Source organism: Saimiri boliviensis, chromosome 20 (genome assembly GCF_048565385.1).
Source record: "Saimiri boliviensis isolate mSaiBol1 chromosome 20, mSaiBol1.pri, whole genome shotgun sequence".
Lineage (NCBI taxonomy): Eukaryota > Metazoa > Chordata > Mammalia > Primates > Cebidae > Saimiri > Saimiri boliviensis.
Window position 1 is genome coordinate 11,450,408 of NC_133468.1, and position 26,933 is coordinate 11,477,340.

Genomic DNA, 26,933 nt, shown 5'->3' on the forward strand with positions numbered 1-26,933 from the left:
CACCTCACCCCTCTGATCCTCAGCATCTTGAGCTGTGACATCTAGATCAAAACAGCACTTTGCCCCAGATTGATGCTTGTGGCCAGCCCTTACTGTCCTGCCTTGCACAGAAGATGTGAATGTGGCTGTTGTGACTGTGATTGTTCTCATTTCTGCGGGGTGACTTCCTGGGGCTTGACAGAGGCAGATTTCCTTGAGGCCCTGAGCCCCTCCCTTGCCTGTTACACTGGAGGGTGCTTCTGGGTGGAAGTTTGTTCTGAGGATAAAAGAAGACTGCCTCCCAGCCTGGAACCTGCACAGGGCCAGTGGGGGTTCTGGTGGGATGAGGGTAAGGCCTCAGCTCTGCCTGCCCCAGGGTGAGGTGCAGCTGAGCGCTGCAGTGTAGCATTCATGCCCTGGAGAAAGAAGCGAATGCTCGTGCCTGGCTTCCCTTCTCCCTCCTTCCTGGAAAGCTCCACAGTCTTGTCTGGGAGCCCAGGCTTGGCCCTGAGAGGTGGCTGCCGCTGTCAGAGCCAACACCGTCACCCAGAGGCAGTGACCCCGTCAGCGCTGGCGAGCCTCCCTGAGATTCTTTCTACCCTTGCTTTGCGTCTTAGTGGGCGCTGGTGCTGGGCTGGGGAAGCCTGAGCCCCTTCTTGAGACCCCTTCTTTGTTAGGGCCCTCACCATCCTCCACTCCCCCTCCCCGACTCACTTTGAGATGACAGGAAACTCATCTCTGGGCTGGGGAGAGGTGACTGGGTGCTTCCGTTAATGAGGAAACTGGAGCTCCAGGAGCTGGTGCCGGCCTCTGGTCTGGCTGCAGGACCATCTGTGGTGGCTAGTGGAAGACCCCTGAAGCACCCGCTCCACGTGGGGCTCCTCGCCCCAGAGATTTCTTTTCTCTTTTTTTTTGTGTTTTGAGGCAGAGTCTTACTCTGTCACCCAGGCTGGAGTGCAGTGACATGATCTCAGCTCACTGCAACCACCACTTCCTGGGTTCAAGCGATTGCCCTGCTTCAGCCTCCCAAGTAGCTTACAGGCACGTGCTCCCATGCCCTGCTAATTTTTGTATTTTTAGTAGAGACAGGGTTTCACCATATTGGCCAGGCTGGTCTTGAACTCCTGACCTCAAGTGATCCACCTGCCTCAGCCTCTCAAAGTGCTAGGATTACAAGCGTGAGCTACCACGCCTGACCACCTTAGAGGCTTTTGACTTGGGGATGCTATTCATCTTACAAGTTCCTGCTTAGCTGTTGGCCTTACTGCGTAACCTTGGGCAAGTGATGTCACCCCTCTGAACCTTGGTTTTCTTTTCTGCAAAATAGGGACAATGGTGCCTCTCACAGTGGGACACAGACATCTTTACACCTGTACCGTCATGAGCCCAGTGCCAAGGACACACAGCCAGATGTGGCAGAGCCAACCCAAGCTCAGTTTCATACCTGAATTATATCTGGTGTTGGCAGAACATGCGTATAGCTTGGTCCTGCCATTTGGAGAGCGTTTGACAACGTGTCAGTCAAAGCCTAGGTGTTTGGATGTGGCACCACGTGACCAGTGTAGCCTGGCTCCATGATAGGGAGCTGCTCAAGTAGATGAGGGTCCTGTCACTCAGTGGAACATTCTGCCACCATTGGAGATGACACTGGGGAAGAGTGATTTGTGCTCCGAAGGGCTGTTCATGCCATACTGTTTGATTTTTTTTTGAGAAGGAGTTTCCCTTTTGTCTTCAGGCTGAAGCTTGATGGCGCCATCTCAGCTCATTGCAATCTCCGCCTCCCGGGTTCAAGCGATTCTCCTGCCTCAGCCTCCAGAGTAGGAGTAGCACACTACAGGTGTGCGCCACCACGCCCGGCTAATTTTGTATTTTTGGTAGAGACAGGGTTTCACCATGTTGGTCATGCTGGTCTCAAACTTCTGACCTCAGGTGATTCACCCACCTCGTCTCCCTAAGTGCTGAGATTACAGCGGGATTACAGCGGGATGACAGGCGTGATCCACCATGCCCAGCCATGCCATACTGTTAAGTGAAAGTGAGAATGACCACTGTATACAGTTTAATCCCAATTTTATAAAGTATGGAAGAGTATATTTGTGACCAGAGAGAATACAGTGAGAGAACATTTATGAACTTTTACTCTGGACCCAGCCTATTCTATTCTATTGTATTCTATTCATTTTAAGATCAGAGTCTTGCTGTGTCGCCCAGGCTGGAGTGCAGTGGCGTGATCTTGGCTCACTGCAACCTCCGCCTCCTGAGTTCGAGTGACTTTCCTGCCTCTGCCTCCATGAGTAGCTGGGACTACAGACATGTGCTACTACACCTGGCTAAGTTTTGTATTTTTAGTAGAGATGGGTTTCACCCTGATGACCAGGCTGGTTTCGAACTCTGACCTCAGGTGATCTGCCTGCCTCGGCCTCCCGAAGTGCTGGCATTACAAGTTTGAGCCACCATGCCCAGCCAAGGACCCAGCCCCTTCTAAGCGCCTTTCACATCTGAACTCATTAAATGCTCACAACAGTCTCTGGAGGAAGAGTGGTTAACGTCTTCATTATATAAAGGTATAAAAGGCTGGGGAGTGAGGACAAAGAGGGCCCCCCGGGGCACACAGCTGGGAAGTGTTAGAGCTGGGATTGGAAAACAGTTCCAAGAATGTCCCACCATAGAATACTAAAGGCAATTCTCTCAGGGATTATGAAAGGTTTTGATTTTCTTCTCTGTACCATTATATTTTTAAGATTGTCTTTAATGAACAGATGTTACTTTAGGACCACGAAGACTGTTGATGGAATAAACAAGCTGACCTTAACCTCTCTGAGGTTCGATACTGTCTGTAAAACAGAGTTCATGAAAGGACACGACCCCCAAGGTTGCAGTGAAGACTACCTTAAACATATGGAGGCAGGGGGCGTAGGTGGCCCTCCAGAAAGTGCAGTGGACCCCAGAGTCCCCTCTCCTCCACAATTCCGCATCCAGTCTCGCTGTCCTCCTCTGAGTAGAGAGGAGCCTGGGAAAGGTGGGAGCAGCCCCCTGCAAGGAGGCAGAGCCCCCGGGCACCTTTCACACTTCCTTTATCAGTGATAGGTGGGGTTGGATTCCCCGTTGTTTTTGAAGAGCTGAGATCTGAGGGCTCCCATATCCCAGTTGGACAGGTTGTCCCGGTTTTCAACCAAGGCCAAGACTTGGTATCTTTGGGCCAGTCCCGTTTGGGTTTCCGTTCTTTATTTGCTGGTTCACAACTTGTGCAGCTCAGCGTTTCCCTGAGCTGTGCCAGGGTGGATGGCCCGAGGGAGATTAGTCTTTGGAAGCCATGTCACTCTTGCTTTTGGACTTCATAATCTTTGCCATCCTTAAGTGTCACTTGTTTTGAAACTTGGCCATCTCATTTGTCGTTGAGCTGAAACTTGGCCTGGTGATGATTGCTTGGGAAGTGGTTTTCTCTCTGCTTGGCAGGACTCAGCTGTGTACATCCTGGCCCAGTCGAAGGCTTTGGCTCCTGCAAGGTAAAGAAAGAGGTACCGTCTTTCAAAACGGGAGAACAGCCAGAGATTCAGGAATAGAAATATGTTGTAGATAAAATTGACTTCTTAATCACTTTCCTTTCATCTCTTATGTGGAGGACTTCATTTCTCCCTGTTTGCGGGAAGGCACAAACACCCATTCTATTCACTCATTCATCAGTCATTTAAGAATACATACTCAGTGTTTGCCATGACCAGACAGATACATAGATACATTGATACAATAGATACATTGATGAACAAAATAAACAAACATGTTTTTAGGCTTTCAAAAACAGAACGCTACACAGTTCCAAGAAAGAACAGTAACCACCAGCAGTCAACTGGCTAACCCATAGTGGTGTATACATTTTCCCATGCGTCACTGAAATTGTCCACATTTTCATTAGGAAACGAAGGCCTGGTATCCTGGCTTCCCCAAGCGCACTTAGCTGGTAAGTAGTAGAGTTGGGACTCGAGCCTGGGTCCTGGGCTGTTTCCACAAATTGCTTGATGGAAATATGCTCATTTCTTTTCTTTTTTTTTCTTTTCTTTTTTTTTTTGAGATGGAATCTCACTCTATCACCCAGGCTGGCATGCATTGGCACGATCTCAGCTCACTGCACCTGCTGCCTCCTGCGTTCAAGAAATTCTGTTGTCTCAGCCTCCCGAGTAGTTGGAACTACAGGCACGTGCCACCACACTTGGCTAATTTTTGTATTTTTAGTAGAGACAGGGTTTCACCATATTGGCCAGGCTGGTCTCGAACTCCTGACCTTGTGATCTGCCTGCTTCAACCTCCAAAAGTGATGGGATTACAGGCATGAGCCACCGCACCTGGCTGAAATTTGCTCATTTCTAAGTTTGCCAAGACGGGGACACTGGATGGAGTGGGGTCGGTACCTGTAACAATAACTTTCTTTTCTTTTCTTTTTTTTTTTTTTTTTTGAGACGGAGTTTCGCTCTCGTTACCCAGGCTGGAGTGCAATGGCGCGATCTCGGCTCACCGCAGCCTCCGCCTCCTGGGCTCAGGCAATTCTCCTGCCTCAGCCTCCTGAGTAGCTGGGATTACAGGCACGCGCCACCACGCCCAGCTAGTTTTTTGTATTTTTAGTAGAGACGGGGTTTCACCAGGATGGTCTCGATCTCTCGACCTCGTGATCCACCCGCCTCGGCCTCCCAAAGTGCTGGGATTACAGGCTTGAGCCACCGCGCCCGGCCAACAATAACTTTCTTGGCTACAAGATTGAAGGAAGGAGAGGGGCTGGTGTTTAGAACCCAGCAAGGGTAGGCTGAAGTGCCTTTTGGAAAGAAGGGAAGATGGTAATTGTCTACTCCCTGGACATACATGTCATTCCTTTATCCCTCTCACGCCCACGTAGTCTCATGCTCCTGCCAACTCCCTCTCCCGTCCATCTGTCCATCCTTCCATTCGTCTGCCCATCCATCCATTCACCCAACCTCTCATTCATTCCTGCATTCCCTACCTCCCATCCGTCCACTCCTCCATCTGCTTGTCTGCCCACCCATCTTCCCATTCACCCACATTCCCACTCTTACATCTACCCACCGGCTGTTCTATGCCAGGTGCTTTGGGGTAAACTGAGAGGAGTCAGGTGGGATTAACTTTTCAAAGATCACGGCCAGGTCAGAGAAGCTGTGATGCAAATGCCCAGGGTACAGGGCAGTCTGTGATGAGAGCCTTAACAAGGTGCAAAGAGATTCTAGTAGGGGAAGGGGGCTGGCGTTCTGGGGAAGATGTCATGGGCTAGGCTGGGGTTGAGTTAGATTTTGCTGGCTGATTAAACACAGGTAGGGAGGAGGCATTCCATGTGGAGGAGGGAGCATGAAGAGGGCTGGGAGGTAGGGAGCAGGCCTGGGGCTGAGGGAGAGGGAGTGGCGGGACCCTGGGGGAGGTGGGCAGGGGCAGATTGTGAGGGCCCTGAGCGCTGGGCCAGGGAGAGCAGGCATTAGCCTGTCAGCAGCAAGCAGCCATTGAGGATTCACTGGGAGTGTTTCTGGTTGAAGACCATGGAGGGAAAGATGGGAAGCAGGACTGGCACACTAAGCACACTGACCAGCTGGGTGGGAGGCCCCTGGCATGACCACTTTGGTGGGCTGCTGAGGGCAGAGAGCGCTGGGCAGAGAACCAGAGCTGAGCTCCAGGCCTGCCAGCACCTCCCAGCTGTGTGACCTGGGACAAGTCAGCTTCTCTGCCTGGGCCTCCTTTTTCTCTTCAATAAAAGGAGATGGCGGTACCTCTGCATACTTCATGGGCTTGTGCTGGAGAAAGGCGGGCTGCTCATTGCCCTGTAGCAAGAGATCATAAGAGGCTTTGGCAGGCCTTTTTCATCCTGAGCCCGCAAGGACACCGGCCTCCCAAGGCCCAGGCCTGTGGTGCACAAGGCTCCCGTCCTCCGCTGACTCGCGCCTGCCAGCCAGGGGCCTTCGTGGGCTCTAAACTCAAGCCTGCGTCAGCTGGCCACCCCAGCTCTGTGTCTGCCGTCCTCAGATCACCCCCTTTGGCTTTAGGCTTTATGTTGGGCCCTTTTCCTGCACATAGTCAGTCCTGCTGTGACCCTGGTTTTCTCTGGGGCTGGATTTTCTCTCTCCTAAATGGAGTCGCAGGCCTTCTTGCAACTGGCAACATTCATCACCATGCAAAGATGAACTGTGTTCAGACAGGGACAGCGTGGCTGTGCACTGTGACACCCAGATCAAGCCCTGCTTTGGTTCCAGTGGCCTGAACCATATTTGACAGATGCCTGGCATGGCTATCTAGAATAAAGATCGGGAAATAGAAACCCTGAGCCCTGACTGCTCCGTTCTTTGGCTCTGACCCACACCCAGGCTTTTCATCTGACAGGTCAGCTGGGAGCCTTCCCTCATGCCTGCCACCCAGCCACGTTGCTAGGAGACCTCCCTGGCAAATGATCGCTGGGTGGGGTTCCTCTGCTGATTCCCTGTACTCGTCCCCTTTTGCTTCCTAGGAAAAGAAACCCCTGTTTCCGAGGCTGGGTCTGGGACAGTGGGGTGAGTTTTAGATGTTCCCTTACCTCCGAAGAGGCATTTTCTGCCAGAGAGGGCTGGCGCTGAACTTTCTACAGTGTTGGAAGTGTTCTGTACTTGCTCTCTTCAATATGGTAGCCACAGTGTGGTAGCACATGAAATGTGGCTAATGCAACTGAGGAACTACGTCTTTGTTTCATATTTATTTATTTAAATAGCCACGTGGACTAGCAGCCACTGCATCAGACACAGAGTGCAGCTCCAGTGGGTTCCGAAAGAACAAGGGTGTCTGTCTCTGGAACGCTTAAGGCAAGGTCAGATGAAGTGGTCTCTTAGTTTGGGGGAGGCTTCTTTGCACCAGCCCCAGTCTGCCTTCACTGGACCCCTGTGGACAATTGCCAGCTGTCACTGGGTCAAAGTCATCTTTATAAACCACTTGACTTCATCATGCTGTGTTTTAGCTCGTCCTTGTCCATAGGCACAGGCAGTGTTCCCAAAAGAAAATTGTAGCCTAGTTACAATTTCCTTATCCTATTTTGCTATTTACTATTACAGCTTAAGTATTTTTTCTCATTACTGTATTATCTTTTTGTTCATCATTTAAAGGGTTGCTTAATATCCCATTAAGTTAATGTAACCATTGTCTTAAGTGATTTCACCTTTTTTCTTTTCCATTACTGTGGACTAATATAAACTGAACATGATCCTAGTACATTTCTTTTGTTGTCTTTTTTTTTTTTTTTGAGATGGAGCCGCTCAGGCTGGAGTGCAATGGGGCGATCTTGGCTCACCACAACCTCCGCCTCCCGAGTTCAAGCGATTCTCCTGCCTCAGCCTTCCAAGTAGCTGGGACTACAGGCGTGTGCCACCATACCCAGCTAATTTTGGTATTTTTAGTAGAGACAGGGTTTCACTATGTTGGCCAGGCTGGTCTCGAATGCCTGACCTCGTGATCTGCCTGCCTTGGCCTCCCAAAGTGCTGGGATTACAGGCATGGGCCACTGCGCCTGGCCTGTTATCTTCTTAAAAGTATCTCCTGGCCTTAAATTCTCAGAAATGAGGGATAATAGGCTGAAAGGGTATTTTCATGGCTTTTAAAACCTACTGCCAATTGGCATCTTTGAAAGATTGAATCAGTTTCTATTCTTGTCAGGAATGAGTTCACCCATTTTACTACATTGTCTCCAGCGCTGGGATTGTCACAATCGCATGTTTTTGGTAATCTATTAAGTGTAAAATGATCCTTTTCACTCTTTTGGAGGAAGATTCCTTTGGCAGAAAAATTCCATCATTTCTGTTGGCCTGTGTCCTGTTAGTCACCACGTTTCCCATGTACGTCTCCAAATCCTAGATTATCAGCCAGCTCTTTGGCGAGGTCTCAGTAAATGTCACCTTATCGGTTATGGTGGACTTGGGAATGAAGGTGGCCTTGATACACGTGTGTTGTGTGGTGAGGCACTCCTCTAGATATCTGTTCCTTGCTGGAACACCCCCAGAGAGAGGGAACTCATTTCCTTCTTGGTGACAAATGGCAGGAGTCCAAAGGGAGTTTATTGGCTCATGCAACTGAAAAGTCTATGGGTAGAGGCTGCCTTCAGGAACAGCTGGTTCCAGGTGCTCCATAGAGCCAGCTGCACTCTGCCTTCCTCCATTTGTGAGCCCTACTTCTGCCATCTTGGCCTTATTCAGAGCAGCCACTCTGAAGGAGTGGCAAGGTGGTCTACAAGACCCTCCAGCCTTTCATTCTATCCATTTAGCAGTGCCAGAGAAAGAAAAAGCTGCTTCCCTGCTGACTTCAGCAAAAATGCAAACAAATGTAAAAAGCCATCCAGACACAACCCTGCTGGCCTGCCTTGGGACCATGTCCAGGCGTCTCTGAACCAATGACTGTGGCAGGTTTCATTTTCAGGCACCCTTGGTTCAACCGTCTGATTGGCTGGGCCTGGGATACGCCCCTGGCCCAGGGTGAGGTCAGCCCACCATGCATCCCTTGGACTCAGAGCAAGGGAGAGGCAGTGTCCAGAGGCAACTCGAGTTTTGAATCCACAAGGGGGAATGGATGCTGGCCAGGTCCCCTGCTACTTCCCAGCCCCAGGGTCAATTTCCAAGCAGCTCCAGTGGCTCCCAGGCCTGAGATTAGGGATGCTCCCAGGGACAGGCCCATCTAGGCTCTTTGCTCTTGTGTTCTGTCTCTCTCTTTATTTATTTTTTTAATTTTGAGATGGAGATTCACTCTTGTTTCCCAGGCTGGAGTGCAATGGCACAATCTAGGCTCACTGCAACCTTTGCCTCCCGGGTTCAAGTAATTCTCCTGCCTCAGCCTCCCGAGTAGCTGGGATTACAGGCGCCCACCATCACGCCCAGCTAATTTTGTAATTTTTCAGTAGAGATGAGGTTTCACCATGTTAGTCAGGCTGGTCTCCAACTCCTGACCTCAGGTGATCCACTCGCCTCGGCCTCTCAAAGTGCTGGGATTACAGGCATAAGCCACTGTGCCCAGCCTCTTGTGTTCTCATTACTCTTCTTGAGACACATCTGTGTCACAGATGAGACGAGTGTCACAAAATTGGGCCCTGGTCTCTGCATTCGCCTTGGCAGACTCAGTTTACTCATCTGCAGGTTGGGGTTGGGGGGCTGCAGTTAAGGAGGGGTGGCTAAAGTTCTCTCCCATCCCTAAGGTCTGTGATATCAGCTACTTCCCAGCAGGCTGAGGGAGTGACACACTGATCAGCTGGCAGCCAGGAGGGAAGAGCAGAGCCTGGGGGTCAGTCCCCTGCTGGCCTCTGTGCAGCTGACTCTTCAGGAAGCCCCCAGCCCCTGACTGGGCTGGCCGGGCCCCTTGGGTGAAGCAGAGCCCAGGCCGGGAGGGTTGTCCCCACCTCCTCCAGGCCGGGCCCCTTGCGGGCACAAGGGGGAGGATTGTTCCCACAGAGGTGCTTGGGCCAGAAAACACAAGTGGCCACTGTGTGTCTGCTCTCAAGGGTGTGGGCTGAGCCGTTAGTCACTGCCGGCCAGCAGTGGAAGGCTGGGCCGGGGCTCCCTGCATCCTGTGCTGGAACCCGGCCTTGCCTCGGCCGGTGGGAGAGACGGACGTCAGAGGCCACAGACAGCCACTTGTTCTCTATGCTGTTTCTTGCCTGCCAACTCCCACATGTGCCTCATCTACTTGGACCACCCTTAACTTTCCAAGACTCACCCACTCCCTAAGATGGCCCTTGTCAGAGCATGGGAGAGAGCTGGACATCATTTTTCCATCCATCCTCCCGCTATGTAGAGGCCCAGATGGGACTTCTGCAGAATATACACGCATCTCTGGCAAAGCAGTCAGGTACATGGAATTTAAACCCACATTGGCCGGAATTCAACTCCTAATCCTATGAACCTGCTGTGTGACCTTGGACAGGTGACTTCATCGCTCTAAGCATCAGTTTTCTTTTTTTTTTTTTTTTTTTTTTTTTTTTTTTTTTTTTTTTTTTTTTTTTTTTTTTTTTTTTTTTTTTGAGACGGAGTTTCGCTCTTGTTACCCAGGCTGGAGTGCAATGGCGCGATCTCGGCTCACCGCAACCTCCGCCTCCTGGGTTCAGGCAATTCTCCTGCCTCAGCCTCCTGAGTAGCTGGGATTACAGGCACGAGCCACCATGCCCAGCTATTTTTTTTTGTATTTTTAGTAGAGACGGGGTTTCACCATGTTGACCAAGATGGTCTCGATCTCTTGACCTTGTGATCCACCCGCCTCGGCCTCCCAAAGTGCTGGGATTACAGGCTTGAGCCACCGCGCCCGGCTAGCATCAGTTTTCTTATATATAAAATCAAACCCTTAATAGAGAGTGTAAAAGTTAATTGAAGGGATCAAACTGTCTTCTTAGGCCCTGTCTCAGCTTCAGTGCTTTGGACTTAGTTTCATTTTCAGGCTTCGTTAGGGGCAGGATGGCTCTAGGCTTGAGGCTAGAAGTCAAGGAGAGCTTGCAGCAGTCTCAGCTGGCTCAGCAGTTGCTGAGAGGTTGCATTTCATTGGCTGAGTCGATCACATGCCAATTTTTTTTTTTTTTTTTTTTTTTGAGACAGTTTCACTCTTGTTGCCCAGCCTGGAGTGCAGTGGCACGATCTTGGCTCACTGCAACCTCCACCTCCCAGGTTCAAGTGATTCTCCTGCCTCAGCCTCCCAAGCAGCTGGGATTACAGGTGCCTGCCACCACACCTGGCTAATTTTTTTTTTTTTTTTTTTTGAGACAGAATTTTGCTCTTGTTGCCCAGGCTGGAGTGCAATCTCGGCTCACCGCAACCTCTGCCTCCTGGGTTCAAGCAATTCTTTTGCCTCAGACTCCCGAGTAGCTGGGACTACAGGCATGTGCCATCACGCCCAGCCAATTTTTGTATTTTTAGTAGAGACGGGGTTTACCGTGTTGGCCAGCCTGATCTCAAACTCCTGACCTCAGGTGATCCACCTGCCTTGGCCCCCCAAAGTGCTGAGATCACAGGCGTGAGCCACCTCACCCCACCACAGTGCCTATTCTTGAGCCAGTCACTGTGGCCCGAGGGAGCGGAATATTCTGATTGGCCGAGTCCCTATCCTCTTCTAAATATTGCAGTTTAGGGACTGGAACTGAGGGCAGGTTGTCCCCTGTGGAAGAAAAATCAGGGGTGGTTGAATTATGATATGAGAGGCAAGTGATTGCCTCATGCAAATTTTTCCTAGGCAGAAACTGCTTGTCTTGTTCACTAGAATTTAGCCAACTAAATAATGGTTGAATGAATGAATAGGGAATAAGCTGCTTCCTGGCAGTGTGGTATAGTGAGCGAGAACACTAGACCGGGGGTCAGGAGGCCACTGTGACAGCTCACAGTCCTGCTGGAATCCCAAGCCTCAGTCTGCTTGCTTGGTAAATGGGCAGGCACCAAGGCCAACGCTGGCCCTAAAAGTTTGTTGGCGGATGACATTCTGGCTGCCTGAGCACTCCTCAGCTGTCAAGCAGTCCCTCTACGTGAGTGGTTGCTATTGGCTGTGATTGTCATTCATCTTTAGCAAAGGGAGATAGAGCAGGGAGCGCTGGACACTTGTCAGGAAAGGTCTTTGGGGGAAATGTTTTGGAGGTAAGGAAGGCTTGAATTTGGATCCAACCCTCACTCTCCACCCCACTCTCTCTATGACCTGAGGCACATCACCCCACCTCTCTGAATCTGTTTCCTTATCTGTAAACTGGGAATAATATTTGTCTTCAAGGGCTGGATGGAGGATGAAGTGAGAAATTCCGTTTAAAGCCCATCCTGGAACACAGAGAGTGCTCAGTCAGTGTTAGCTGTTTTTATCATCAGCCGTATTACCTCCCCTGTGGCCTCAAGGTGATGGATTGCTTTGAAAGAATTTAATTTTGGCCAAGTCACTTTTTGGTCCACAGTTCCTACTAACCTCTGTCTGGCAGGTTCTGGTCTCTGTGGAATCCGAGTGAGGTACTGGGTAGCAGATGCGCCTTGCGTTGGCACTGGCAATGGCTGAGGCCTGACCCTCTGGTCAATGCTGCCTTTCAGGATGGTGGGCAAGGCAAGGTTTGTGCACTCCTGGAAAATGGTCCCCCCCTCGGCCTCTTCCACCATCAGGAGAAAACATCCCTTTTCAGGAAACCCAGGAAAAGGTGACTTGCAGCCTTCTTTGGCAGCTCTCAGGACTGAAGATGAGTGATTGAAGGGGGGCCCTTGCCCAGCTCAGCATGCTCAAGGTGGTCGCCGTGGCCACTGGCCCTAGCTCCAGCCACTCCACCAAGCCCTCCACCTTCCTCTCAGGAAAGGAGCAGAGCTGGCCTAACCTCTCTTCTGGGTTTGGAGAGGAGGAGGCGGAGGAGTAGGAAGAGAAAAAGCAATGTGTGCAGAAAGGAGGGATTCGTTGCCAGCCCTCTGGTGGGGATGTACAAAAATCAGCTTTACAGAAAGCAGGGACACAATCAATTAAAGACTGTGTGTGTGTGTGTGTGTGTGTGTGTGTGTGAGAGAGAGAGAGAGAGAGAGAGAAGAGAGCGCACACGCACCTGAAACTTAACTGATGGATTGCTAAGGCATTCTAAACAAGCTTATGTATTTATTTATTTATTTATTGACGGAGTTTCGCTCTTGTTACCCAGGCTGGAGTGCAATAGCGCGATCTCGGCTCACCGCAACCTCCGCCTCCTGGGTTCAGGCAATTTTCCTGCCTCAGCCTCCTGAGTAGCTGGGATTACAGGCACGCGCCACCATACCCAGCTAGTTTTTTGTATTTTTAGTAGAGACAGGGTTTCACCATGTTGGCCAGGTTGGTCTCAAACTCCTGACCTCAAGCAATTCACCCACCTCAGCCTCCCAAAGTGCTGGAATTACAGGTGCCTGGCCCACCCCTAAGTATTGCTTCCTTCCAGAAGGCTCCTTGGTGGGGTTAGGTGCCATCTCTCTTACCCCATCATAAGCATACTGTCTGGTCACTCTCGGTGGAGGGCTGTGTCTCTCTAGCTATGCTTCGAGCTGGCCAGGGAGAGGGTCGTTCTGTGTCTGTATTGTGGGCACCCTGTGCAGGGCTGGCCCAGTAGTGCTCTGGTAAGTGTCTATTGGCATTGGGTTGTGGAAGCTTCTAAGTGGTGGAGATTACAGGGAGACCTTGTACAGTGGTGGAAAGTGTGCAGAATTTTTGACGTCAGAGGACCCAGATGCAAATTCTGGTGCCACTCCCCCAGTTCCAGTCGCACTTCCCCTCTAAACCTGGACTTGCATGCCCATCTGTGGAATGCGGGAATATCCCTAAGCCTTAGGTCCCTGTAATGACAGGAATGAATGGACATTGTCATTTATGGGGAGCTAGATGTGCAGGAATAACTTGGCCAGCCAGAATTTCTGGAGCAGTCAGATTCCAGAGTTGTCATGGAAGGCAAGTGTGGAGTGTGATCAATATTATCCCTAGGAAGGTGCCATGGTGGAGACTAAGTTAGAATACTCAGTCCAGAGCCCATTTTCCCTGTGTTTTGCAATAGACTGCTGTTAAAGGTCTCCAGATGAGCAGAGTGGTTTTAGGGGCCATTTTTTTTTTTTTTTTCTGAGATGGAATCTCACTCTGTCACTCAGGCTGGAGTGCGGTGGCTTGATCTCGGCTCACTGCAACCTCCGCTTCCAGAGTGCATTCACAGTCTTTCTATGTTGTTGTTTGTAGAGCTGTCTCATTCTTGTATTTTTATGTATTCCATAGTATTGTATGGGCGTATTGTGACATACGATTAAGTACAGACATGATGTGTGGCACTGGCTATTGTCAAGAACAATGTATGTCCTGGTTCAGCATCTCAGTCCCCATCTGGACATCCGGCCTCTGTTCTCATACTCATGCAGGGCTCTGGGCTCACGTCCAGAGGTCGGTTTCCTGCCGAGCATACCTTGTTGACTTCCCGTGTCTCCTCTTTGCAGGCCAAGAACAAGGAGACGGGTGCCTTGGCTGCGGCCAAAGTCATTGAAACCAAGAGTGAGGAGGAGCTGGAGGACTACATCGTGGAGATTGAGATCCTGGCCACCTGTGACCACCCCTACATCGTGAAGCTCCTGGGAGCCTACTATCACAACGGGAAGCTGTGGGTAAGGCTGCTGCCCAGCCCTCCTCCGCTCAGCCTCCATGGCCTGGCGCTCTGGAGCTAGCTTGGTCCTGAGGTCCTCAGTTCTTCCTCAGCACCTGCTTTGAGGGCGAGGACATGGGGAAGTGGGGAGCCCCTGGCCACCTACCTTCCCCTTCCTGTGGTGCCTCCCCCTGGGGAGGAGCACCAGTGATTTGGAGCAGGAAGGAACTTTAAAACTCTACTGCCTGGCCTTGAATCTCAGCCCTGCTATTTACAAGCTGAATAATCCTAACCAAGCTTCTAACCTCTCCGTGCCTTCGTTTCTCCATCTGTAAGGAGGGGCTAATAATAGTACCTAGCTCATAGAGTGATTAGTGGGATTAAGTGAGTTAATTCATGCTAGGTGCTTAGAAGAGTGCTGGGCACATGGAAGAGCCCAGTAAGTGTTGGCTAGTTTATTAATTGTCGTAGTCGCAACTCTTCTACCACTGCCACAGCTGCTACGTGGAGATCCTTCTCGATGGCTGCAGTAAAGAAGCGGTCTCTTTACCAGGCCCCTGTTTTCCGTCAGCATCCTCGTTCTGTGATGAGCAGTGTGGATGCAGCTTCAAGCCCCACCTTCCAAACTCAGCACCACCCCTCAACTTCTTTTTTTGTGTGACAGAGTCTCTCTGTTGCCTAGGCTGTAGTGCAGTGGAGCGTTCTTGGCTCACTGCAACCTCTGCCTCCCAGGTTCAAGCAATTCTCCTGCCTCAGCTTCCCAAGTAGCTGGAATTGCAGACCTGTGCCATAATACCCAGCTAATTTTTTTTGTATTTTTAGCAGAAACAGCATTTCATCATGTTGGACAGGCTGGTCTCAAACTCCTGAGCTCATGTGATCCACCCACCTTGGCCTCCCAAACTTCTAGAATTACAGGTGTGAGCCACCATGCCCAGCCCACCTGTCAACTTCTGTAAAGGATCTGGGGAGTGCCCCCTGGCTTTCATGGGACAAGCCTGCCTAAGTCTGTCTCATTTGTGTTCTCCTGGTGTTAATGCCTCTCAGTTTATAAAACCGAATTCCTGGCCAGGCGCGGTGGCTCATGCCTGTAATCCCAGCTACCTGGGAGGCTGAGGCAGGAGAATCACTTGAACCCGGGAGGCAGAGGTTGCAGTGAGCCCAGATCATGCCATTGCACTCCAGCCTAGGCAACAAGAGCAAAACTTTGTCTTAAAAAATGTGAATTCGTACCATACCTGTTACTTTACCTTTTACTCTTTTTATTTCAAATATATTAAGAACATCTTGGCCAGGCACGGTGGCTCATGCCTGTAATCCCAGCACTTTGGGAGGCTGCGATGGGTGGATCACCTGAGGTCAGGACTTCAAGACCAACCTGGCCAACATGGCGAAAACCCTTCTCTACTAAAAATACAAAAAAATTAGCCAGACGTGGTGGCATGCACCTATAATCCCAGCTACTTGGGAGGCTGAGGCAGGAGAATTGCTTGAACCCAGGAGGCAGAGGTTGCAGTGAGCTGAGATCATGCCATTGCACTCCAGCCTGGGTAACAGAGTGAGACCGTAACTCAAAAAAAAAAAAAAAAAAAAAAGGACATATTTTCATGCCAGTGGAGAAACACTTTTATCTTCATTTTTTTATTCTTCCAGAGAAGTTCCTCTTCTGACTCTGCTGTGTCCTTCTCTATTGGTTTGCATTTAGGTTGCTCCTTTTTTTGGGTTGGGGGGCTGTTATAAAAACTCTGTGATAGACATCTTTTGATTTTGTGTGTGTGTGTTCTTGTCTGAGAGCTTTTTTATGAGAATTTTTAAGATTCTTAAGTGTCTATTGCCAAACTGGCCTCACAGAGCCACTTTTGATATTAAGCAAAGGCGATCTCCCATTGACCCACCCACCCCGCCACCCACTTTCCTGTCCATTCATCTTCCTCTTTGTGCATACAGCAATTGTTGGACTGCTGACTATGTACCCATTAAGAAAAATCTCTATTATGCTTCTATTTCCATTATTGATTGTGGCTGGGTACCAAGTTCCCCACTTTCCCAGTTCGAAACATGCTACTCATAATAGCCAGCATTTATTGAGAGTTTACTGTGTGCTAGGCCTTCTGCTACGAGTTTTACTTGCATTATGTGGTTTAATCTGCATTCTGTGAGGCTGTTGCTTTATCCCGTCTTACAAAAGAAAATGAGAAACAAAAAAGCTGTGCAGGCTGCTCCCCGGACCACACAGCCAGCAAGTGGCAGAGCTGGAAAACCAGGTAGAGCCAAAAACAGTTCCTAACTAGATTGCGACCGTCATGCTGTTGTTGAAATAAATACACTAGACTTTTCTGTCCCTAAGTTGTCACTTTAAGGCTGGTGCTTTCTCATGCCACTCATCCTACGCCCACTGCTGCAGCCAAGACCATTTCTTACCCTCCTCTTTTGTCGCTTCCCTGACAGTCTACGAGTTGTTACTTTGCACATCCTTAAAGGTTACTCGTGCTGTGAGATCAAGGAAGGCGGCTCTGGAACTGGGTGGACATGAGGGGGAAAGCATGTCACGCAGACGGGACAGCATGGGCAGCGGGGTGGAGGCATGACGGGTACAGCACATTTGGGAGAGGGCTAGTCCAGGAGCGGGGCAGCATGTGGCGAAAGGTGAGGGTGGTGAAGTAATTGGAGGCCACGTTGTGGAAGGCCCTGCATGCCAAGGTGAAGACCTCGCCTTCGATCTTTTACTGCAGTGGTACTTACAGCCCTTGGATCAGCTCATCAGTCTCAGCTGGGACTTGGGTAGACATGCAGGATATCAGGCCCCTCCTGAGGCCTACTAAGTCAGTAACTCTGAGGTGAGGCCCAGCCACTGGCATGTTAAGGTAGGGTCCAGCAATCTAAGTGATGCTGATGCTCGTTTAAGCTTGAGAACCAATGTTTTAAGTAACGGAGACCCAGTGCTACTTTACTGTAGGGGAGAGGCATATTATATTCCGTGTTAGGGAAAGAAGTCAGGTTTGAGATGGCAAGAGAAAAAGAAAAACATCGAGGCAGTTTGAGAAGTGGTATGAATAGACCTAGTGCAGGAGCCCAAGGATGTGATGTGGAACATCCTCTGGTCAGGGGAGGCTTCAGGGGAAGGGACATTTGAACTGGGTCTTGCAGGATGCATAGGAGTCCTCCAGGGAGATAAGAGAAGGAAGAGCAGTCAAAGTAGAGAGGCCAGCAAATGGGCAAAAGTGCAGAAGGGAGAAGTCCAGAGATACAGGTTGAAGGAGGCACCAATCCTTTGATAGTTTCTTCTGTGTGTTGGTTCTCAGGCTCATCTCGTGACCAGGCCTGGGCTTCTGTGTGGCTCTAGGAGCCATCTTCCATGTGGATATCTTTCACAAAACCAGTCCTGAACCTGGGGTATGCTCTCAGGGACTTTGGGATGAGAAGCTGGCTGTTCCCCAAGTGTCTTGGGTCCCTTCTGCAGCCGTGGCAGCGAGGGATAGACATTCTCCCGAGTAGGGTGGAGGTCATTCGCCAAACCACCCCATGTGCAATTTGACAAGATTAGCGCATTTTCATCCAGAGTTTGTAATCACGGCAAAATCCGTCTGTGGTTGCTTATCTCTACTTCCACTTTTGAATAGCAAACAGTGCAAGTTGGGGAAAAACAACTCAAATGCTCTAGACCAGTGGAACTCTAATGTGAGCCACACGCATAATTTTGTATTTCTAACAGCCACATCCAAAAGAGCAAAAAGAAACAGATGAAATTAGTTTCAATAATATAATTTACTTGACCTAGTATATAAAAATATGGTCATGTTGATACGTAATCCATATAGAGTTATTGGGCTATTTTACCTTTTTTATTCTATGTCTTCAAATCCAGTGTGTATTTTACAGTTTTAGCACATCTTAATTCAGTAGCTAAATTTTCATCAGAAATCCTTGATCTGTATTTAGATGTCATAAAATTTACAGTTGAGAAAGGTAGATTGACACACCCACGTTGTTCCAGCATTCTTAAACGTTTCCTAGTAGCTGAACCAAATCTCAGTTAAAAAAAAATTTTTTTTCTTGTTTTTGAGATGGAGTCTCGCTCTGCTGCCTAGGCTGGAGTGCAGTGGCACAATCTTAGCTCACCACAACCTCCGCCTCCTGGGTTCAAGTGGTTCTCCTGCCTCAACCTCCCCAGTAGCTGGGACTACAGGCGTGTACCACGATGCCTGCCTAATATTTGTAGTTTTAGTAGAGACGGGGTTTCACCATGTTGGCCAGGCTCGTTTCAAACTCCTGACCTTATGATCTACCTGCCTCAACCTCCCAAAGTGCTGGGATTATAGGTGTGAGCCACTGTGCCCGGCCTCAGTTTTAAAATTTAAATGAATTAAATGAGAACAAAATGATACATTTAGGTCTACCCTCGCCGCATTTTGAACATTCAATAGTGTGTTAGTGGCTCCTGTATTGGACAGCATAGACAGTGAAGCCCTAGATGACGCCCGTGTCCCAAAATGAGTGAGTACAAGAAAGCCTGGGCTAACCTCATGAATTTCTTCTGCTCATAACTACCCCCATCCTCCACCCTCAGCCCGAGCCAGATTTTGGTCTCTGGGCAAGTCTTTTAAGGACAGGGTCTCTTTTCCAACATGTATTACAGGAGCAGGGGTGAGTTCTTTGGGAAGAAAAGCTCTGGTGCCTGGCATTTTCACATTTCTAAATGTACACATCTCCACTGTGATCAGTTTCAAGCTACCAACTCCATGTTGCTAACAGAGCTGGGAAGGCCCCTGGCCTCAAGAGTCTCAAAGTCTAGTGGCAGAAACAGATGGTATGAAAGCCGATGAAGAAGTAGATGAGAGGCCTTGGGCAACGACAAGGGAGTGGAAGAAAAATCCTGGGGAAATGCAGAAGGCATTCCTGGGTAGGGTCGGGATCAGGTGCTGTAAACACGATGGACAGAGAGCTTTTCTTATGAGGTGACGTTTTAGCTGAGAGCCAAAAGACCAGATGGAGGCAGACCTCCAAATGTGTGGGGGCAGAAAGCGCCAGGCAGAGGGAATAGGAAGTGCACAGGTCCCGAGGCAGGAGCCCGCAGAGGACCCGACAGAAGCTGTCGTGGCTGCGCGTGGCAGAGGGAGAGTGGCAGAATAACGCGAACCGCGTCTAGATGGCCAGTGGCACATGCTGCTGAGCAGTTGCTAAATGGAAGGCCCCGTTGTAGAGGCTGGGGATTCATCAGTGAGGGAGAGAAAAAGGGTCCTCAGCCTCATGGAGCCTCCAGTGTGCATGCGGGAGACAGCTCACAGTGCATGAACACATAACTCCAGTCGCGATCAGGGCGGATATAAAATCGGGAGGTGAGCTGGGCTCAGTGACTCACGCCTGTAATTCCAGCACTTTGGGAAGCCAAGGCGGGTGGATCACCTGAGGTCAGGACTTCGAGACCAGCCTGGCCAGCAGAGTGAAACCCTGTCTCTAGTGAAAATACAAAAATTAGCCGGGCGTGGTGGCACATGCCTATAATCCCAGCTACTTGGGAGGCTGAGGCAGGAGAATCACTTGAACACGGGAGGTGGAGGTTGCAATGAGCCGAGATCACGCCACTGCACTCCAGCCTGGACGACAGAGTGAGATTCTGTCTCAAAAAAACAAAAAGCGAAAAAACAAAATCGGGAGGTGTGGTCCAGGGAAGGGCAAGCCACTTCAAGTGCGGGTCAGGGGAGGCCCCTCTGAGGAGGCGGTGTTTGAGAGGAAGGGGTAGAGGGAGGATCAGGAAAATAGAGTTGGAAAGCCCAGAGGCCAGAGCATACCTACTGCCTTCAGAGACAGAGAGGGACCTGGGGAGGGGCCGCAGGAGCCAAGATCAGGGGTGGAGTTGTGATCTCACTGTAGGTGTTGGGAAACCTGGAGGGGAGGGGGTGGGGAGGGGTTGTGTGTATGAGCCAGGCACCTGCCCTCCCGGCAGCTATTAATGGAGTCAGTCTCTGACTGTGCTCTCCTCTTCCCTGCCACGTGGTGGAGGAACTGGGGTCCAGTCCTGGTTCTTGGCACTAACTGGGGTTTTAGCTCATCTCTGAGTGTCTATTTCTTTATCTCTGAAATGGAGACCATGAAAATAAAACCCTGCCTGTGGCATTGTTATCAGAATTAAGGGAGAAGTGCAGTTTGGACATGGGCAGCAGTGTCTGGTGCAGAGTGGGTGCGTGGGAAATGCCACTGTCTCTCTGCCCCCTCTCCCCCGGTTCTGTCTTTCCACTATTCTCCCTACCCACTCTGAGTCCCCTGTTTCTTGCAGCCCCTTCTCTTCTGGCTTCTCTGCCTTTGACCTGGTGAACTTTTCTGAGGCTTTGCTGTGATCATTTCACCCCAAAACGATGAGAAAGGTGATGTCAGGGTCAGGGTGGATGGGGGCATCAGCTGAGAGTGAGGAAAGCGACCCCACCCACCCTGGAGACCCAGCACAGGTCAAGTTCAAAGTCCCTCTGTCTCAGGCTTTCCCTGACCAGAGCTCTTTTCAGCAGGTTTATCTGCCCAGGAATCTGTCTCACTGCTGACTACCGAGGCAATTACTCCTTTGCTTGGCATTGAAGGCCCTGGAGCCTTGAAGTCTTCCTGGGTATTTCCTGTGGATAGAAACTTGCTGTTCTCGCTGCTGAATATCAGCAGTAACAGTGTGCTGTATGAGACCCTTTTGGGGCTGGGCACTATGGTGTGTGCCTGTAATCTCAGCAGTTTGGGAGACTGAGGCAGGAGGATCACTTGAGCCCATGAGTTTGAGACCAGCCTGCACAGCACAGGGAAACTCCCTCTCTACAAAAAATGAAAAAGTAGCTGCATGTGGTGGTGTGCACCTGTGGTCCTGGCTGCTCGGGAGGCTGCGCCTGAGTGGTGGAGGCTGAGCCTGAGTGGTGGAGGCTGAGCCTGAGTGGTGGAGGCTGCGGCTGAGTGGTGGAGGCTGCAGTGAGCCATGATCACACTACTGCACTCAACCTGGGCAACAGAATGAGACCCAGTTTAGGGAAAAAAAAAAAAAAAAAGACCTCTTCATAAGGCTGCCTCAGTTCAAACTTCATTCATTCTCCTCCCTACCTCCTTAATGGTTTATATATATTTTTAACATATATAAAATATGTAAAATACATATTTAATGTATAATACATATTATATAAAATATATATTTTATATATGAAATATATATATATATTTGAGATGGTGTCTGGCCCTGTCACCCTGGCTGGAGTGCAATGGTGCAATCTTGGCTCACTGCAACCTCCGCCTCCTGGGTTCAAACAATTCTCCTGCCTCAGCCTCCCAAGTAGCTGGGATTACAAACACCTGCCACCATGCCTGGCTAATTTTTTGTATTTTTAGTAGAGATGGGGTTTCACTATGTTGGCCAGGTTGGTCTTGAACTCCTGACCTTGTGATCCACCCACCTCAGCCTCCCAAGGTGCTGCGATTACAGGAGTGAGCCACCACACCCGGCCCTAGTTTATGTATATATATATATATATTTTTTTTTTTTTTTTTTTGAGACGGAGTTTCGCTCTTGTTACCCAGGCTGGAGTGCAATGGCACGATCTCGGCTCACCGCAACCTCCGCCTCCTGGGTTCAAGCAATTCTCCTGCCTCAGCCTCCTGAGTAGCTGGGATTACAGGCACGTGCCACCATGCCCAGCTAATTTTTTGTATTTTTAGTAGAGACGGGGTTTCACCATGTTGACCAGGATGGTCTCGATCTCTCGACCTTGTGATCCACCCGCCTCGGCCTCCCAAAGTGCTGGGATTACAAGCTTGAGCCACCGCGCCCGGCCTGTTTATGTATATTTTAAGGTGACTCGCTTTTCAGAAACTGAACATATTTATTTTAACAAAAACCCTTCTTACTCCCTAAATGGAAAACTAGGACCCATTTACCACAAACAAAAGAAAATGAACAGATTTTGTTAAGTAATAGCCTGATCCTTTTGCCTATTAAAGCCTTCAGCTTGGGCACAGCCCTCCCAGGAGAGTGTCATGATGGACCTTTGTAGTGTGTGAGTGCCAGCTGGATGTGGACAAGTGAGAGGGAGCTGAGGACTACTTTCGGCCCTTGGTGCTGTGTGGAGCCCCCAAACTCACCTTCTGATCAGAGGGCCTCTACTGGGGGACATGCCACAGGATGGGAACATTGGGGCCAGGCCCCACAAGGTCATTCTTGATTGGGGATGGTCTTCTTGGGGATGAGGTGATGAGGGTCAGGGTGACTTATCCAGGATCACTTAGCAGGGGACAGAGTCTGGTCTTGGACTCACGTCTCCCCACCCTGAGACCAGTGATCTTGCCCCCACTAGCTTATTTCTCAACTCTCACTGTCTACACCTGGGCTATAGTGTTTTCATCTGCAGAATCCTCTTCTGTTGAAATATATGTAGAAGTCCTTGTGGGCCACAGAGAAAATAGCACAGAGATGCTGCGTAAGCTGGGGTGCCAGGCCTCACCCTGGCTTCCACTTCTGCAGTGACCCCCTAGAGCAGCTCTTGACTTTTTGGGCTCTGGTCTGTCCCAGGGTTCCTCAGCCTTGGCACTGTGGACATTTTGGGTGTGATGATTCTTAGCAATGGGGCTGTCCTGGGCATGCAGGATGTACAGCATACCTGGTCTCCACCCACTAGCTGCCAGTACCACCTTCCACCCTAGGTGCCTGTACCGACTTTCAACCAAAATTCTCTCCAGATGTTGCCGAATGTCCCCTGGGGGATAAGGTCACCCTGGTAGAGAAGCACTGCTTCCTACCACTCATAGGCTCTTACTGTTGGGGGTGGCAATGTGTCAACCAACCAGACAGGCTGTGACCCATGGCCCCTGACCTATGTGTATGAATCCTTAGAGCAAGGCCATAAACTGGGCCACACTGGGGCTGCGGGCATTATTTTGTTTGGTGTGCATGATGTTTTTAGAAATTTGTTGCTAGCATTTTGTCGGATTCCATGTAAAATCCTGGCCTTCTGACTTTCCTTGAATGATCTGGAGATGTTTCTGCATGGCAGCAGCTGCCTAGGGCTGAACAGTCACTGCCCATCAGGTGGATGTCCCCTCCAGTTAGCCTCAGACCTCACCACTCCCTTACGTGCCCCCAATACTGAGGCTGAGGACTGTTGATCATTAGTGTGTGCCATGCACTATTTTTCTTATTGTAAAATTAAAAGGAAATGAAATGTTTTCTCACCCCATGTCTCTATCAAAACTGAGGAAAGTAGGTAACAAGAGTTCCAGTAAAGTGTGTTAGAAGACATTTTTTCCATATAGGCAGGCTGTAGTACACTGTTAAGTTAGCTACTCAGAGCTGGAGGGCATTTAAGCCAGGACTCCTGGCTTAGGGAGTCCAAAAATAGGCTATGAGGGGCCTATGAACTTCCTGAACGTGTATGTCAAGGGGTGTGTGTGTGTGTGTGTGTGTGTGTGAGTGCGTGTGTGTGTGTGTGTTCAGGAGGTGATGGTTGCGGTGGTGAGAGGCAGGGACCCAGAAATGGTACCAGACCTTTGCTTTGAAAAACACAAGGGCCAGCCTCTGGAGCCTGCTGGCTTCCAATCCCTCTCCTGCCTGCCACTTACTAATTGTGAGACCAGAGCCAATTCCTTCTCTCCTTGTGCCTCAGTTTTCTCAACTGTAAAATGGGGATCTTCACAGTAGTGCCCGTAGGAAGAGTTGAGCTAATAGTTGTTTAAAAATAGGGTTGGCCAGATGCAGTGGCTTATGCCTGTAGTCCCAGCACTTTGGGAGGCTGAGGTGGGTGGATCACAGGGTGAGGAGTTCGAGACCAGCCTGGCCAACATGGTGAAACCTCATCTCAACTAAAAATACAAAAATTAGCCAGGCGTGGTGGCACACACCTGTAAATCCCAGCTACTTGGGAGGCTGAGACAGGAGAATTGCTTGAACCTGGGAGGTGGAAGTTGCAGTGAGCCGAGATTGCGCCATTGCACTCCAGCCTGGGCAACAAAGAGTGAAACACCATAAAAAAAAAAAAAAGAAAGAAAGAAAGAAAGAAAAGGTCTACAACAGGGCTGGGCCCACAAAAGGGCTTCGGTAAGTATCAACTGTCACCTTCATCTTGACTCTCCCTTGCTTTCTGTTCTCTTTGGTCCCCAGCATGGGACCCGGTATGAAGTCTGTCTGTGGTAGATGTGCATTGCGGAGATGAAAGGAGGTCTTTCAACGTGCCTGCCCTTGGCGGAGCAGGAGTCTGATTGTCACGAGCAGCCAGAGTTCCTTTGGGGTGGCCCAGCACAAGAACACTCCCCAAGACTTTCTGATGAGGAGGTTGGCTGACGCCATGGTTACCCTCCCTGAAGGAGGAACTGTGGGCTTTTCTCAGTGTGACTTCTTGCCTCAAACTGAACATTCTGCGAAGAGGAAGTACAGGTCCCAGGATCAAGAGCAGGGCATGGATGGGATGGGCGTGCTGTCCACATGTGTCCCCACATGACCTCACATTGCAGTCCAGGGTTTCTGTGGCTTGTCATCCTGGTCTCAGAGACCAGCCCTTGGTCACCGACAGAGATTGCATATCTGACCTTAAAACAACCAGAACTGTAAAGAGAATGTGATACCCAGAAGTACCTAACGGTGCTATGTACTTGAGAAAGTTGCTCAGTGTGGCAGAAGGGATCCGGGACTGGAGTCAGGAGACCTGAGTTCTTCTTTCTTTATTTTATTTTTGAGACATTGATTTGCTCTTGTCGCCCAGGCTAGAGTACAGTGGTGCAGTCTCAGCTCACTGCAACCTCTACCCTCCATGTTCAAGCGATTCTCCTGCCTCAGCCTCCAAGTAGCTGGCATTATAGGCACGTGCCGCCATGCCTGGCTAATTTTTGTGTTTTTAGTAGAGATGGGGTTTCACCATATTGGCCAGGCTGGTCTCACACTCCTGACCTCACATAATCTGTCCTCCTCAGCCTCCCAAAGTGCTGGGGTTACTGGCATGAGCCACCACATCCGACCCAGGAGAACTGAGTTCTGCCTGGACCTGGGACCAACTAGCTATGTGACCCGAGATAAGCATCATCCCTTTCCTGGGCCTCTATTTCCTAATCCGTAACTCTCGGGGCTTGGAAGGGCGGATCCCAAGGAGGTCTTTCAACTAAGTCTGCCCATTTTCTCCCCGCCCTTGTATAGCTGCAGTTCTGAAGTCTGGATCTGTGGTCACCTGGCCCGAGGCATCCCTTTTTGGCAATTTTGGGTGCCGGGACCCTTTCCATGGGTTGCGGGGTCCTGGTCCTCCTGGGGCTCCCTGGCATTCACTAACCCCTTCCCTCCCTCTGGATTGGGCCTTTGGGGCACGCGGTTCTTGGGACACACACACAGGAGCAAAGTCTGCACAGGCTCTGCAGCCCTGGAGGTGTATTATTACTGTATCGACATGCCCATTTTACAGACAGGACACCCTGAGGCCCAGGGACGGAAAGTGGGGGAGGAGGCTCATAGCTCCTTGGCCTAGGGGATGAATCAGGAGGCAGCGGGTGGTGACGCAAGGAAGGAGGCAGAAACATGGCGACGTGAATAGTTGGCCTCGTCAGGAATGCTTTCTGTGCTAGGCCTGTGCCAGATGGGCTCTTTCATGATTATCTCACCAGATCGTCACAGTTCTGTGGGACTGAGTTTTGTTTGTTTGTTTGCTTTTGTATTGCTCTGTCACCCAGGCTGGAGTGGAGTGGCACGATGTCAGTTCATTGCAACTTTCGCCTCCCAGGCTCAAGCAATCCTCCCTCCTTAGCCTCCCAAGTAGCTGGGAGTACAGGCATGTGCCAGCACACCTAGCCAATTGTTGTATGTTTTGTAGGGTAGGGCTGGTCTCTTCACTCCTGGACTCAAGCAGTTCACTTGCCTCAGCCTCCTAAAGTGCTGGGATTACAAGGCTATGAGCCACTGTGCCTGGCCCGAGATTGAGATGTCACCCCCATTTTACGGATGTGAAGACCATGGATTAGAAAGGTGAGGGAGAGTGGCTTGTCCCACATGTCATAGGCAGGCTCCAGCCCAGGTCTGCCTAGCTCCAAAGCCTTCTATCCTGCTCCCTACAGTGCCCCTCTCTGGGTGCCAGGCTCAGGGCATCACTAGGAACAGTTCAAAGAACACTGTCTGTGACCTGCACCCTTTCACTTGAGGAGCCATCCAGCAGAATGTTTATTGGCAGGGCTTGGTGGGGAGGAGGCCTGTGCCAGGGCGCCCGTCCAGTTGATTCCTTGGGCAATGACCCTCCGAGTGCAGCTGGTGGCCTGGAGCAGGTGGAGTTGTGAAGCAGCAGGTAGGTAACCTAGGGTTTTGCTGAGATCCTGCTGTGGGAACAGCAGCCTGGGCTGTCTGTGTCACATGCACAAGAGCATGGGGGATTGTCATTTCAGGATTCACCCACCATGTCACCAGGCATCTCCATGTGGCCTTCCTGTCAGTCCAGTGTACCATCTGACCTTCCCCTTCCCCTGCAGAAGTCCTCTCCAGGCACCTCCCAGCCCTGCGTCCCTCCGCCCGCAAACCCTGTCACTCACACCCTCATTCCTTCAGTTGATCATGCACAGAGTGGGATTGGAATCTGGCTGCACCCTGTCCTGCTGTGTGACCTCGGACACATCTCTTGGTGCCTCTGAGCTGCAGGCTTCTCATCTGGACATTGGGGGTGATGGTGCTGACCATCACAGCGTGTCCAGGGTTGGAAACCCAGCTGGCAGACAGCAGCTGTGTAGGAAGGTCCCAAACCTGCTTGTGGCTTTCACGGTGTGACTCCAAGCCAGGCATCTTCACTAGCAGGACAGGCGTGTTGCTTATAGTCCAGATCAGCCAACAGATGTGTAAACCACGCCCACAGGCTACACCGACGGCAGGTGTAATACGATCACATGTGTATTGGTTCTCATCCACAGTTCC

General features: G+C 50.4%; 1 protein-coding gene across 3 annotated transcripts in view; it reads left to right on the plus strand.

The window, feature by feature from the left end:
• STK10 (serine/threonine kinase 10) overlaps positions 1-26,933 on the plus strand; it is a 136,981-nt gene that overhangs the window by 17,050 nt on the left and 92,998 nt on the right. For all 3 annotated transcript variants that reach the window (XR_012515266.1, XM_039460497.2, XM_039460498.2), the window contains exon 2: positions 13,908-14,072. Coding sequence is in view for 2 of the 3 variants with exons in the window: in XM_039460497.2 (XP_039316431.1) it covers positions 13,908-14,072 (165 nt within the window). In the remaining variant the exon portion in view is untranslated. The remainder of the gene's footprint in view (positions 1-13,907; positions 14,073-26,933) is intronic.